The sequence below is a fragment of the Salarias fasciatus genome, chromosome 6 (assembly GCF_902148845.1).
Source record: "Salarias fasciatus chromosome 6, fSalaFa1.1, whole genome shotgun sequence".
In the NCBI taxonomy this organism is placed as follows: domain Eukaryota; kingdom Metazoa; phylum Chordata; class Actinopteri; order Blenniiformes; family Blenniidae; genus Salarias; species Salarias fasciatus.
In genome coordinates, this window is record NC_043750.1 from 12,105,936 (window position 1) to 12,122,068 (window position 16,133).

A 16,133-nucleotide genomic window follows, 5' to 3' on the forward strand; every position below is an offset into this window, starting at 1 on the left:
CATCTATGTTTCTGAATTGTGTCCTTGCAAAGCCAGTGCTCTGTGGGTGCCACTTCTAATTTTCTGAATATTAGTTTTCATGGTAACATGTTATGTAATGTACTAAATACAACAAGCAGCTCCACACACACAGCAGCGAGTCCAAGTTCCTGCACAGATAATCTGATCAGAGCTGCTTGATAGTCTCTGAATGTTGGCCACACTGTTCACTTGTGAAGCATTAAGATTCATTTGCCACTTTTGTGTGGGCGAGAGTGTGATCAGCTTGTTGCAGCAGCAAACATAACAGTAAAATGAACGTACATAAAATATAGGTGAAACAGTTGAAACCAATTAGCTCTCCTACAACATCCAGTCTTATATGGTTTAGAGGTTTTTTTTTTTTTTTTTTTTTTTCCTTTTGAAGGCATGATGTTAATTAACTTCAGATTTCATCATTCACACAAATCGCTTTCAGGCACTTCAGCATTAAGTAGAAAAACGAGCTGGCTCTGTCTTAGATATAGAAATGTGACACGATAAGCGCTCTTTCAAACCAACCGCGTTCACATCAGCCTCTGGATCACGTCAAGACTTCTTTTGATAGGTTTTATCGGGAGAATTTATTCAGACTTTCATCATTTTGAGCCAGGAGCATGTCTGCACGAGGCTGCATGTCACCTCAGGATCATGCTTTTACCTCACAGAGGTGAAAAATCCATTTAGAAGAAGAGCAATGGAAGCATCTCAAATTAAATCCGTCATCCAATCTGGTGTCGCTCTTACTCTCCTGCCAAAGTTTGGCTCCATCAACTTAGCGAATACAGTCACTTTTGCTTTTTGCAGGACAGTTTATTTAATAACGTGAGGCCATTACGATCCTGCTGAAATATGCTTTTCCTGCAGCTGCCTGCCTGTGCTGTGTGAGGCAGAAATCGAAGGAGAGCAGGTGCTCGAGTGCGTAATGACGATAATTTCAATTCGCACAACAACACAAGGAAAGGGAAAATTGTACGGACCTGGGCGAGATTTTAGTGGGTGTGGAAAAAAATGCTGCAGTGTCAGACTGCGCTCAAGAGTTGAAGTGTCAACAGTTTGTTTTTCTAAATCGCAAAATTCACAGTAAAGGAGCAGAAGTCAAGCAAAAGTCGAATCCAGTGTGACCACCTTCACCCTGAACTTGCCTAATTTTTTTTACACATTATGTGTGTTGTTTTATATCGATCGACATTCGCTATTATATACGTGTGTGTGTGTGTGTGTGTTTGCACATGTGTGTGAACTGTTGTGTCTATGTGAGCGAGCGTTTCGCTGGATGTGCAGGGATGACTCAGAGCTGTTGCTGGCAGCCAAGGTGAATGTGTTAAGCCCCTTGAGCCAGCCGGTTGATTAGAAATGTGGTTTGAGATGATAACTGAATCAGCGTCTTCCCTCAGTCAGACACTATTTATTTTTTTACAGATATTTTTGGGCTCGAGAGACTTTTTTTTTTCCCCCCTTCTACTGCACCAGAGACATTCAGCATACTGACACAGTTGTATTATTAGAAAAGGCATTCCTTTATTTTCATTCCAAACATGTTGCCCCAAATCACCTCAGCTTTTATCTTCAGAATATGATGCTAAATGCAAATATATAATCAGATATGAAAACAGAATATGTGAACAAAATGGCAAAAAACTCATATCTGTTGCCAACAGAGGTGGCATTGTTGCATTAAACCGCTGAGATGAAGACTGTTTGCATTTTACACACATCCATGAAGGATGTCCTTCTTTATCGTGTGACAGTTTTGTGACACTTCAGTGTTGCTCATTCTCTCCATTAACAAACTATTATTAAATCAAAAACTTCCTGGACTCATTTTAATAGGTTTGAAAAGTTTTTTTCCAAATATAAACAGGAGTTGTAAGCTAAGAATCCAAAGAAATTGCACAACTATGGACGATTGTGTCAACCAGTGCTTCTTCCAGAGGAAAAAGGAAACATGTGAAAGCTGCCTTGTTGGGATTCAGTGTTGAGAAATGATATTTCAGCCACTTGGATGGACTTCTTAGGTAAGAACTCCACAGACTACTGAGGAGTTTCTGATCTCGGTGAAGCAGAAATACACCGGTGTGCTGGTGTCAGCCCGAATCTGCAGCCTTTTGGATATTAGTTATTCTTTCTCCCTCCAGGCCAACCCGACTCCACTGATCTGTTCTACTAGGTTGTGTAGCTGCGACTCATCTATCCACACACGCCAAACACCCCCTCCACTTCCTTCTCCCATTGTTACAGTGAATTCAGATTCTCACTTGCTTTGATGCTACAAGTCTCATACTGCACACACACACACACACACACACCAAGCCAAACTCCCACTCACTCCCCGTTAGAAACATTAGACGTGAATGCGAGCCATGAGGAATCAGCAGGGCCTGGATCGCAGGCATATGTTTTCATGCAGGTATCGGAGTGTGAAGATCCCTTGAGGGAAGTTGCGGTTCTGCCAGCAGACAAAGAGGGCACGGGGCCAGAGGGTTTTGCTGTGGCGACACTTGAGACGTGTTTTACCGATAACAAAGAAGTCACTGTTAACCAGAGGTGAGGTTCAAACGGGAGGAATTTATAAGACGAAAATGTCTCTGATCACGCCGACTCAAAACCGAATCCTTGTAGCTTTTGCTGATTTTATGTCAGTTATACAAGGCAAGATTTATGTGACATTTAGAATTTAATTTTCCACACTTTATTTAATGCTATACTTTCAGGAAACGAAGGTGTCGGCCCCCAGTGGCTTTGTCTTTCTGCTCAGGAATCAGTGCGGCGTCAGAAGAGAGCTGTTTACTTCATACGGCAATGTCTCTTCACTTTAAATCACCCTTAATTTCCTTCCAGCCTCACAAGAATTTCTGATATGTTTTGACAGTGACTGCTACATGGGAGTGTTTGAATCGTTGTGCCAAACTGTGCATGTTGAGATATCCTGTGCCGGTGCAGGAGGCAGAGACAGGCGGGTGGGATGAGACGACGGCAGCATATGAAAGCTGTAGGTGGGAATATGGGTCTAATGCAGCCATGCAGAATCTGGAGACAATCAGAGAAACAATCTGCTCTTGTTTTCAGCCAGACTGTGAGAATGTGCTGCTGACTGTACAAACACAAACACACACACACACACACACACACACACACACATACACTCATCGCCACCACCTGGTGAGCTCCCCGGGATCCCACAGTGAAGGAGTCGAATGATTACCAGTCCCAAGGACATGGCTGTTTTTGTAAATGGATAGTTTTTGGACTGTTTTTCTTTCATGTGAAACAACGCTTCGCTTGGGATGGAAACAGCCAGCGTCTCTGTTGTTTCTTCTGATATCGGCAGAGCAACACGACGGGCGCTCAGCAGAGCTGACCCGGACCCGACTCCAGTGGCTCATCTGTAATTTGACGATACTCTCATTGTGGCTGCGCGACCTTGAGTTTTCATATGTGCGCACTTTCAGCCTGTGTGTGTGTGTGTGTGTGTGTGTGTGTGTGTGTGTGCGAGACATATGAGGGTCATGCAGAAAATGCAATGTTCTCCCACAATCCCCACGAGGCCTTGTGAGCTTCCTGCTCCTGCGAGGCGATGGTTCCTGAGCTCCGTGGACCTGTTTGACCTCTGGTTGCTCAGAGCTCCAGTAAACAGAAAGGAAAAGAGAGAACAAAAGAGCTGGAGGACGCTGCGTTCTTTTCAAAGTGACCTGAGCTCTTTTTAACTCTCAGAAGTCACTCAGTATGCTGGAAATAGCTTCAAGTGAGCTGCAAAAGTCGAGGGTTTAAAACCAGTGGTCTAATGGCAGAAAACACCAAAGTTACGAGCTAATAAGTCTTTCTCTTTTTGTCAAAGGTATTTGTGTCCAAATCCTGGAGCTCATTGCTGCTCGCCCTCCAGGCTTTTGCCGGTTACGCCATATTAGATCAGTACTATGTGCTGCAACCAGCCAACACCTATTTGGACTGAAAAATATTGACTCGAAAAACAAAAGAATTAGCAAAATGCTCCTATACCTGCCTTCCGATAAAAAAAGAAAGTGTCTTGAATGTAAGTGCTTTTGGGTGCTTCCCCTGGTATGTTGCACTGGTGTGTATCGTGTGTGTGTGTTGCCGTGACACACCAGTCACTTTATAGAACAAAGTAAATTCAGCTATACAAGCCGAGCTTTAAAATCTGGGCTGATATGTGGATGTGTAGACATCCGTTCCATTGCCAAAAGCACGTGGAAGCCACTGGTAATTTTGCCCCGGAGCCACAGGAGGAAGCTGAATATGACCCAGATCTGTTAGCGTTCAGACTTTTTTGGGGTAATACCCGGTGTGACAATTGAAAAGCTTAGTGCTTCTGAATATTAGCATTCACTTGTTATTGCGGCGGCTGGCCCCCGCATCTATTTTTGGCAGGCGAAAGCCGAGCTGAAGCAACATTGTGGCGGTGTTCATTATATTATTCCCTGGAAGCTAAATAAAGAGCCACAGCCACAATGCCGTCTCTTTGTGGTTCACCTGCAGCGTGTACTGTAAGTCACCTTACCCTCTACTGTACTCGGTTCTGTGTGTTCCACACACACATCTGCGGTTCCATTTTCTCTCTCCATTGTGGAGTCACCTGTTGTTTCTTTCCGGGTCTGGCTTGAGAGGTTTTTCACATGCTTGAGGAAAAAGGCGCCTTTTGAAATGTGCATGAAAATCCAGGGTTTTGATGTATTATGAATTGAGGATGAAGTATCAAAAGCAAATTTTGATCTTATTTATTTTCCTCTTGGGCTGGAGGCACCGGAGCGATCTTTGTAATTGACTTGTGACCTTCTCGGCATTATATCTCTCCAGATAAATCGACTGTGTATAATAGGCACAGCTGAATAGTTAAAACTCCAAAGAATTGGAAATTACCTAGAGTGAAGATACAAATCAGCCGTGTTGTAAAGGCATTCATTGATCTAAAAGTGTTTTCAGTGCTTACTCAATGACTCGCATTTTGAAGTGAACATGTCAGACGTTGCTGTCCTCTTTTTATATGCAGTAACTACGGCTTGAAGACGACGTGGGGGCGGACTTCAACTCTGATTTATCCTAAACCATGTTTCATGGCGTTGGGAATTATACAAGCTTGATTACAAAATCCATACCAGACATGTACGCCGTGTGTTGATGGTTTCATGAGAGTGGGATGGACTAAGAAACATAAGAAGATCTATTACTAATGTGTTTCTTGTAGAACAGACTAAATGAAAACATGTACTGATATAGAAGCGCACTCAAATGGAAAAATGCTTCAGGTAACAGATAATTGAGCTAAAATGCTTTGTTTTTAAGTCACTCTGTGCCTGATGGAAAAGCTCTCCGTCCCCACATGTTTGCTGGGGGAGCGAGGCCAGGGTTGCCTTGGTAATGTTTGGAACCCGGTCCGTCTCTGAGGGTCTGAGGATTGTTCGCCTTTGTCCCTCAGAGGAGGGATGACAGAAAAGAAAGAGGGATACATTCAGATGAGAAGGAGAGAGGGTCGGCTCAGCAGTGAATATGCAAAAGCACGATCAAATAGATCTGTCATTGACCGGCTTTTGCTTTTAAAACCAACACTTTGGTTCTATTCTCATGAAAAAAAAAAGCAAACTCTCTCATTCCAAGAAACATAACGGTTTAATACTGCATAAACTTTATTATATCTGGCAATTGATATAGTTTGACCCAAGTCTTTTGCAATCAGAGATTCTTAGAGGATTCCTTTTTTCGTTTTCTTTTTTTCCACTCAGGAAAAAGCGCCTGCTGCATTGTGGTGCCGAGGTGCAGATGTACCACTTTGCAAATCTCGGGTCAGACAGAGGCTACATCTGTCATTCTGGACGCGCTCATAGATTAAACCCTGCGGTTTATATCTTCAGTAAAATAGTATTAAATATACTAAGATGCTGCAATTGCATTTTGCAGTGATTAAAGTGCTGATGTCCCTTTTTTCCCCAGTGTTTTTATCTACTTTGTTGAGAAAAACATTAAAGACAGGGCCAAGTCTGAAAATGGGCTGAGGTGCAGCTTTCAAAACAGTCAGCCACACAAGCTTTTTGTCTCATTACAAATTCTGCAAAGAGCCATCCTTGAAAAGTTTTCAAAGATGCCAAAAGCTGCTCATTGTTCAAAGTGAATGCAGCAGTGATTGGATTTTGTTTGAACAAAAGAAGTGCTTCATCAAAGTTGGATTGCCATTATTTCCGAAGAGCCGAAGCGGTTCGAGTGCAGAAAGTCTCATTCCCCATGAGGAGGAGGTCGAGGCCGGGCCCCGCTATCGCAGTGGATCATCCTACCTAATGTTGGAGTGACACAAAGTTTGAACCTGAATATGTTTTCTAATTGCGGAGAGAAGCGCTTAATGGTTTCTCTGAAGCGAAGTCTGAACATCATCTGTGTCTCACAGTGGTGTAAAGAAGCAAGAGACAAATGTTTTCTCTGAAGCAGACTGCTGCCCAGGTAATCAGTGTCAAGCTTCCTTTGGCGAATTCAAATGATTTCAAGTGTTTGAGTCACTGTGCTCAAATTTTATGAATGATCATTGAGATCAGTGCTTGTTGTGTTCATTATAAAAACATTTTAAGGGGTAGAGTGAGACTTTCCACCATGACATATAAATTTTTTAAGTTTAATCGCTAAGAATCACTCGATTTCAGTGACCATGATTATCACAATCTCATGAACAAACAAAAAAAACCCAGAAGTCTGACGTGACAGAAGAAATGTATGTAATCACAGACTTTGGCTCGAGTGACAGTTTGTATGGAGAGAGTGTTAAATCAGCCATTTTGCTGCTCCGTGTCAGCTGACATCTTCAATATCGGCTGTGTAAGACAGAGATTCAGCAATCTGTTGATGTGTTTCCCCAAGTCATGCTTGTCCATATTTTATTAATCGGCATCGGTTTTTTTTTTTTCCTTTTCTTTTTTATCTTTGAAGTGCTTCCTCCCTCCTGCTGAGACCGACACAGCATGTTGGGTATCGCTGCTCTTTAGTCTTTTCAGCAGTCGTCATCATGACACTGAAGATGCTTGACAACTCAGACATCTCTGCGGGTTCCGTCTGTGTTGAATCGCAGAGTTTATCACTGAAACGTTTCTTCTCTCCCACACAAATACAGAAAAATCCTACACATTTTTACACGTTTTACAAGTTGATCGTGGACTTTAACAACCATCCCAGTGATATTCGTGTTGGATATGGAATGAGGAGGATCAGAACATTTTGTGAATGTGTTTTGAAAAAATTTGTATTTGAAAGAACAAAAAAAAAAAAATTGAATGGACTTCCTGTTATCTATGCTCAGTTTGTGAAAAAGGCAAGTAATACTTTAATAGTACATAAAAAGCACTGCCACGTCGGCCGACGATGCTTGTTTTGGCCCAGCCAGCAGCGTGCTTTCCAGTGTCAGTCACATTCACACCAGTACAGCAGGCTGCCATGCGAGGCTCTCAGTCCCTCCTTTCTAAGCAGTTTGGAGTACTCACCGACATTTCAACATCTGAGCAGACGCGGGATCCAATCTGAAAGCTTCTGATAGAGATCATCACGCTCACACGGCACATATACTGAAAATGTGCGCCTGTCGTACACCCTTTTGAAAACATCCTTCCTGCATCCCACTGGTATTAGATCTTGACAAATCCTGCCCTCATGTCATGTTGGGGTAAATACTGATGCACGTCTGCTCCAGAGGAGCACAGAGGGACGGGTCCTGCAGCAGGTAATAAATAAACAAATGAAGAGGAAATATTGTTTGTGCTTCTTCAAACTGCTGCTAAACACAACTTTAGCTCCAGGTCACATTTTAGTAAAACGTGTTCTGTGTGTGTTTGTGTGTGTGTGCGTGTTTGTGTGTGTGTGTGGTAAACTGCTCTTTCATAACTCACACTCCTATTCTAAAACATTGCATCATTAACTCCATTGACTCCAGGCTCGGTTTTACTTGGTCAGTTGCACTTTTCATAGCCTCAACACAGCGATGTAACTCCGGACCGCACCTCATTTTGAGGTCAACCTGCCGACTGACACACAGATCAGCGCGTTTTGCTCTTTTGGGTGTTTTGGGTGTGGTTTGGGGAATTATTAAAACTGCATGAATCTGAAACCAGCAACAATCCTTTTTGTGACTGACGTCTATATTCGACTCTTTTTCTGAATAAAGGTTGCTGCAATTCAGGTGAACAGTCAATACGTGATAATATTGTCCAGTATTACAATAACAATACCGCTTCTAATAAAGACAAGTGTTAGTACTGTACAAGTAATGTAGATCTTTTCAAAGCCTTTGTGCTTTTTCATATTATTTTGTATTAACAGTGCTCTTTTTTCTTGGTAAATAACTCATTGCAGTCCAGCCAGTCTTTCTTGATGTTTCTTTGGTGTATTGACATTGGATTGACAATAGATCTGTGATACTCAAGGACGGTATATCTGTGATATACCTAAAATCATATTTGTCTTCTTATTTACTTCTTTAATTGGGGAAAAATGTGTTACCTTGTGTCAGTTTTGTAGGGGTTTTTTTCCTCCTCTGAATAAAACAAGTACAGGCAGTCGTGAGTTTAAATTTGGAGGTTTACAGTTCCAAGTCCCCCTGCTGTCAGGTTACCACTGCAGGCTACTGGACGAGACCTTTGACCTCCTCACTGCTCCCTTACTGCTCCTTAGAAAGAGGTTAAGTAAGTGAATAAATGTCACTAAACATGTTTCAAAAGTAAACTATTAGTCTTATATTATTTTATTGTATCTTATTCTGCCAATTGCAAGTTGTGATGTCTGTTAAAACCACTACGCATCAGTATGAGCTGTGATATGACGCTTTGTTGCCCTGTTTAAAGGGCTGTTCGATTAAAACTATTGAAGGCAGTTTTCACAAAGTAAACCTCTTCTGATCTTCCGCTGTGGCTTGTTTCTGTGCATCTGGTGAAAAGTTTTCTTTTTTTTTTTTGTTTTATGTTTTTTAAGATTTTTGCTACTGAAATCACATGAAGTATAATGTACAGTGACATTCTACCTGTGTTTCTGTCGGCAGGGACCGATTTCAGCGGACAGTCCCGCCAGTCCTGGTGCCACCAGCGCACAGCAGCCTCGAGGTCGACACAGTTTTGTCCAGGAACACTTCCAGGCTCAGTACAGGTGAGGAGCGCTGACATGAACAGCAGGGATGATGCCTCTCACTCCTCTCTGCTACTTTTAAAAAAGCTGAATCTTCATTGTTTATTGACCTTTAAGCTGTGAACAATGTCAAAATCTAGTCTTTTTCATTCTTCCTGAGCTTCAGGATTCTTTTTTCTTTTCTTTTTTCATCGAAACCCCCAAAAAATCCAAAGCTTTTAGTCAGAAGTAGGACAAGAACAAATGTTGGAAAACGTCCCCAGCCTTTCATCAATTATGCAGTGTGCTGAAGCTATATATAATGTCCTGTGGTTGTGTTTGAATAAACAGAGTGCAACACGTACGATTAAAGAGAGAATCTATTCAGCACAGGTGAGAATACATTGTGGAGACGAATCAGTGCCTTGAAAAAGTAGGTCAGACAGACCTGTGAAGGATTCAAGGGATTTACCTTTAGTGCTGGCTTCTGGCTCGCTTTGCTTCGCTCACAGCGGAGAGTTGGAGTTCAGGCTTGTCTCGTTTAATGGAATTGACTCTAGACCTTTCAGAGACCTTCGCCTGTGATCACATCACTTCACTACTCATTGTAACTTAACAATGTAATCTGGAGTCTCAACACACCGTCTGTTGAAAGAAATCGATGTTTTTTTTTTTTTTTTAATCTTTTCCAAAAAGTTGAATTAAAAAGAAACGGCAGAAGTCTGATGATCATCTCAACCTTTCCATTAACTTTGTGTAACTCAGTCTGAAGTTCAGTCTGAAGCACACACACCTGCACTCCATCCACCCATCCATCCATCCATCCATCCATCCATCCATCCATCCATCTGTCCAGGGGGGAAGGTCGAGTCAGGGCCGGCCCGCGCTTCAGAGGCGCCCTAGGCGAGCCCGAGACGAGCGCCCCTTGGGAGCGTGTTTTTCGAGCGGTCCCGACATTTGTTGAGCGGGGGGGGGGGGGGGGGGGGGGGGGGGGGGGGGGGGTTGAGGAGCGATGCCGAGCAATACCGATCAGTGCCGGCCAGCGCCGAGGACGAGGAGCGCAGTGCGTCGGTCCGCTGCACAGCGGGGCACACGGAACACAGACCGTCGTGGCGCCCCTTGTACGACCGCGGCGCCCCCCTCGGGACGTGGCGCCCTAGGCGGTCGTCTAGTTCGCCTATGCCTAGAGCCGGCCCTGGGTCGAGTGCATCCTGGAAAACGCCACCAAAGTCTAACCTGAACTTGAACCAGAGAGCGCATCATTAATCGTGAGAGTGCGAACCGCTCAGTCACTCTGCCGCCCCGTTTGTACTCTCATTACAAGTTATGTCAAAAGCCCATGTAGCACAGTGTGACTGACAGGGATGATTTAGAGAAATAACATTTCATGTTCTCAGTATAATGGTTACAGTGCCCATTTCTCTTCATTACTAAATTAAAGTGTCAACTAAAGCAGACATGGCAACGTTTCAACAAGTTCTACAGGGGAAAAAAGAGGTGTAATATGAGTATCTGTCCCTCCAAACTTTTTATAGTTCACCACAGCCTCTTTTTTGATGCAGGCCTATGTTCTAATGGATCCAGCAGGGATATACCGACTACTGTGCAGCTCAGGTCACTATTGCGAAATATATGTGGGAGGACAACCAAGGTTACTATTGGTGAAGTCGGTCCACGCTGTTTCAGTGAGACTCTCGTTCTGGTGCAGAGAGCAGGAGACGAGACGTCATGTCGTCTGTCCGGGGCGCTCTAAAGACACACATCTGCTTTAGTACAGATGGGAACTACTGATCAGTTTCCAAAACGTGCTCATACTAGTAACTCTGAATATCTAAACCGAGTCAAGCCTCCTCTAAACTTAGAGCAGATAAGACGACAATCTGCACTTCAGAAACTCAACCTTACAAAGCAAATGATCTTTTAGCAAACTCACAAAGCAAAAACAAAAAAAAACACTCAGTAATGCAGCAGAGTGCTGGTAGGAGATGGTTTATTAAATGAGCAATGAAAATATAGGGACAACTGAAGAATGTCCACATGGCTTCCATGAACTCCAGAAACCAAAATAAGCATGGTTGTATCATAAAATATGAACATTTATACAGTATATATAGCAGTAAAATCCAGTGCATACAACACTAAAAACTGTCCTCAAAGTGAGAGTGAGGATTTGTTTTAGATTTTCATGGACAATTTAACTCCCAGTAAGCGCTTCAAGTCAACATTTTACCCTCATTTTTACGAGCTTAATTGCCAAACTCCTTTTATTTCATTATCTGAGATCAGCTTACAGGACAAAATAAGTGTAAACATGTGGCCTCATCAACACCCTGCTGTTGATGTAATTACGACCAATCAAGTTTTCAGATTAGATTCACTTTCTTGTCCTAACTCTTAGTTAACCTTGTATCTTTGGTTTGACAAAATAAAAGGCTGAATGTGGTTTGAGGCAAGAATTTGTAAAGCAAAGGATCACATCTACTTGTCTTTGGCATGAATAAGTAAACAGTGTTCATAAATCAAGTTATTCCTCTGCTTGGCCAAGACCTTATCTACACATTTACTTTATTCTGTCCTGTCAAAGGGAAACATAAGATGAGGCAATAAAAAGTAATTGATCTGGTCGTAGTTTGCCACGCTGCAGAGCAGTTCTGTCAACCACTTTCGACCCCCAGCTCATCAGCGTGTACACACAGGGCATTGACCACCATGCTGGGATTTCAACCAGCAGTTCTTCGGGGAGATTATCCTGTTTTCACTCTGATGAATGATGAAGAGCGTCTCGCAGGACTGCAGGTCCGTCTCCCACGATGCTCCCAGACCGACTAATTGAAACGACTCGCAATTAATCTGTTCACTGAGTCAGTTGTTGAAGGGAGAAATGAGGGGTGGAGATCACCTTCAGTCTCTTCTTGTTGTGTCTCTCTCTCACACACACACACACTAATGTGACATTATCTGATTAGCGTCTAATTTATTCATTGATAAGAGTCTCAATATGCGCTTTCACGTGGTCACGCCACGTGGCTTGATGTCTGCCTGACTCATACACACACAGGTGGAGGAGTTTAAGTATTTGAGTGTGTTCATCAGGAGTGATCTGAGGATCGGCCACAGATTCAGTCAGGTGCAGTAATGCAGTCACCATCGGACTGTCTTGGTGAAGCCGATCTGTGCAGCAGTCCTCTCTGTTCACCGGTCGGTTTGCGTCCCCTCCTTCGTCTCTGGTCGTGAACTTTGGGTCATGACTAAAAGAATGAGATCGCGGGTAGAAGCGGGCGGAAATGGGTTTTCTCCGCAGGGTGGCGGGCGTCACTCTTCATGACAGAGTAAGAAGTTCAGCAATCCGGGAGAGACTCAGAGTCGAGGAGTTTCTCCTCCACATTGAAGGAGCCTGCTGAAGTTCAGGCGTCTGATTAGGATGCCGACTGGTCGCCCCTCATTAGAGCAGGGGGATCCTGGTCCTCCAGGGCCCTCGCTTCAACACACCTGATTGGCTCGTTATCGGCCTTCCTGCAGAGCGCCATTAGGATACAGTCATTAAGTTGAGGTGTGTTGGAGCAGGGGAACATTGACAGCAATCAGGACTGCAGCCCTCGAGGAGGAGGATTTCCCTCCCCTGCTTTAGAAGGTGTACGAGGCCCAAGGTCAACCCAGGACTCGCTGGAGAGACTACATGTCTGGTTTGGCCAAGTAGCAGAAGAAGATGGATCAGCGGACATTACCTGAAAATATGCAATTAGAAGCATTGTTCACACACAAATATGCACACACAGATTTATACATGTTTTAGCAACAATCCATTACCTGCAGACTGACTAAAACACTACCTTCCAGTTGCCTAACCTTGAACTTTCCCTAACCTTAACCACAGCCTCGCTTCAGAACAATCATCCATCCATGTCCTGCTGATGTACTTCAGACTTAGTTGCCTGAGCCTCAACTTGCCATTTCCCTGGTGTGTATGTTTTCTTTCCAGAGTGACACGAGTGTCCTTGGGCCTTTGTGCCATCAGTTTCACCCCCTCACACTCTCAGATGAAAACAAAGCCACACATCTACTCACACAGAGATTTGGATGCCTCCGGCTCACACACACCGAACACAAGCGTCTCATAATGAACTTGTGATGTAGTGCAGGTGACTGGGGAGCGCTTTACATCACAGTTATGGCTTTATGGAAGATATTATAGCTTAATGTCTGTAAGGTAAAGACTGGAGTCACTGTGTCTGACAGTATTATGGCGTGCTATATTAAAGCTGTGCTCGTCTGTGGTTTTCATATTGACGAAGAACAGAGAGAGATTAAAGTGCATGCATGCGATCCACAAGGATTCAGTGTGGCGTGTGAAGTATTTCCTCAAAACTAATGAAATAGCTTTGTAAAACCATGATGACTATTTCTTTAAGTCTCATGTCAACAATCAGTTTATTGGGAAATAACATTTAGCATTCATTAAAGTAGCATTTTATAAAGTTGGCCCCTTAAATGTTGGTTGCTTGTTCACAGAAGTTGTATTCCAGCCGTTCCCCACACGTTTCAGTGAGTTATTTCTAACGTCTATCAAACCCCATGTTGTGGTGAACTGTGGGATTTATCCTATGCAGTTTGAGTTCTGTGTGTATAAATATTGACAGGGAGAGAGGAAGAGTGGAAAAACCTGGAGATGCTGTCTTATGGTGCAGAATACTTGCTTCACCAACATGGCTGTGCATCACTGTGGTATTTCCCAATATTTATTTATCATTATTGGTCTTCAGTACAAGTTTCTTTGACTTGCTGTGTTTTAATACTGAAAGAAGGATCAGTCAAAGACATATACACAACTTGATACGTTTTTATATTAATTTAATCATATATTTTCTAGTAATCATTAATTATTTAGTTAGACATGAGAGGATACTTCAGCAGTGCACTCATCAATCGCTATCATAACCAAAGTGAGAGCTGAATCTCACAGACCAGAAAAGAAACTATTCCATCCTGTCAAATGGATTTTTCCTTTCTGAACCGAATTATCATTTTTGCCATTGTGTCCGGAATCTCTCTAAAGTGGAAATTATTTCGAGGCATCAACATATTTGCAGTACGAAGTTGTAAATTAGGCTTTTGGTTACAGGCGTTCGCGTTACATAACAGTGATGTTCAGTCATTTACATATTCTCTGTTATTTAATAAGTTAATGGAAGATTAAAGGATCTGCTCTGTCTGTGTTTTGTCACTTCATCTTTCCTGTTTCATCTCCTCCTGCCCTGTTGTTTTTTCTGCTCGTTGAGTTTTGATTTGTTTCCAAACTCAGGGGCAATATTTTCTCCGGTGTTTATTTTCTTTGTCCCAGTTAATAAGATATAGACAAAGAAGCCCGGAGGATTGAGAATTACTTTCTATTCCCAGTTTTATCTATACACTATTAAAAAGATGGATGAATAATCTAACTGGATGAAAACAAAGTGTGAACCGTGTTTGGTTTTAGCGGGTCTTCGAAAGTTTAGATCTGTTTTATATCCATTTGTATTCTCCCCTCATTATTCCGCACGAGTCTGTGGAGACTTATTTCTTCCATCTGCTTTCACGTTTCACTCTTTTCTTCTCCTCCTCCTTGTTTCTTGTAATCAGCAGGGAATTGGAGTCACTTTGCCTCTAAATGCGGACTAACAAAAGAGCCGTCACTCCCTTGCAGTCGCGCAACTGTCTCTTTTTTAAAGTCGTCCCCGGCTGCATCTTCATTTGTCTCCATCTCCTTCGCCGCCTGTCTCTGGCCTCCGCTTTTCTCTCTCTGTCTATATAACTTGGTGGGTCTCTCCTCCTTCCTTCCCGCTTTTTCCTTCCTGAATCTTTTTATATCTCACAGACATGCTCCTCAGAGGAATTGGTGGAAGTTGTCTGATCTGAATAAATGTTTGTGATTAGCGGCGGGACTGTCTTGTGGGTTGCGTTGCCGATGTGGGGAGTTGGTGCTCAGACTCACTCTGCTGTGCTGCAGTGTTTAAATGAGTCTTTGTCAAAGCGTTCCCCTCCCCTCATCCGTCTGTCACTCTCAGTTTGTGGCATCTATTTTTAATGGCCTGGGAGATGTGCGGAAAGCCCCAACCTCAATCTCGCCCTAGACAAACAAGATAGCTGTGGAAGGTTACTTTTTTTTCCTTTTCCCTTCATCGCAGTGGCTTTTATTGAGATGTAAATTTGATGTGAAATTTTGGGGCTATTATCCGGTTTGTATTATCAGTGTTGTGTAATAGTTCAGTTACTTTTGTTTTTCAACAAAGTAAGATGTAAGCAAACAAATTGTGTTTTTTCTTCACGTCCTGAAGTTTGAAGTAGCAAATGAAAACATTAATCTTTTGACTAAATCTTTAATAAATGGCCTATGCAGTGATTAAAATGAATGAATTATGTATACTATGAGATATTTTCTCAACCAACCATGTACTTTTAACCATATGCTTTGTAGATTTGACACTTTGAAAAAAAAAAAAAAGTCAGAAAAGAAACTTAGCTTTTCCCCAAAGATGCCCCCGGGTGGAGATGTGCTGGTGCTGACCTCTCGGAGGTGTCGTCTGGTCATTCCCCGCTGCACGGCTGAGTGGTTGCTGAAAATATGGCCAAACACTGACCTTCCTCTCTTTGATTTGGACGCTTTCACCACCCACAGCGCTTTCTTCAAGCCCAGCCACACACGGCACTTCCCTCGCTGCTGATACCACCCAGCTCCCCGTCGTGCCGGACTTTGATGTGGGTGCTGGCCAGTTAGCGCAGGTCAGCATCAAGTGGAAGGCGTTCTTTCATCTCGTTTGCCTTTCTTATTTTGCAAAACAAAAGTCGTGTTGTATTTGAGAAAGAGGGCGCACGGGAAGATAGCCTGAAAGTTTGAACTGGAGTTGTTTATCGCCACAGCTAAAAATGACCAATCAGCTGCTTTTAAAGGCAGAAAATGCAAATAGACTGTCAGCTAAAACCAGATCATCAGCGGGGCCTGATTTTATGGGACGCTGGAACATGTGCCATGCAGATGTCTCACCCTGAGTCACCGC

General features: G+C 43.1%; 1 protein-coding gene across 1 annotated transcript in view; it reads left to right on the forward strand.

Annotated features, from left to right (window-relative positions):
* usp43a (ubiquitin specific peptidase 43a) overlaps window positions 1-16,133 on the forward strand; it is a 107,260-nt gene that overhangs the window by 29,607 nt on the left and 61,520 nt on the right. Inside the window, exon 3 of the mRNA XM_030093978.1 lies at window positions 9,041-9,144. Within this exon, the coding sequence (XP_029949838.1) occupies window positions 9,041-9,144 (104 nt within the window). The remainder of the gene's footprint in view (window positions 1-9,040; window positions 9,145-16,133) is intronic.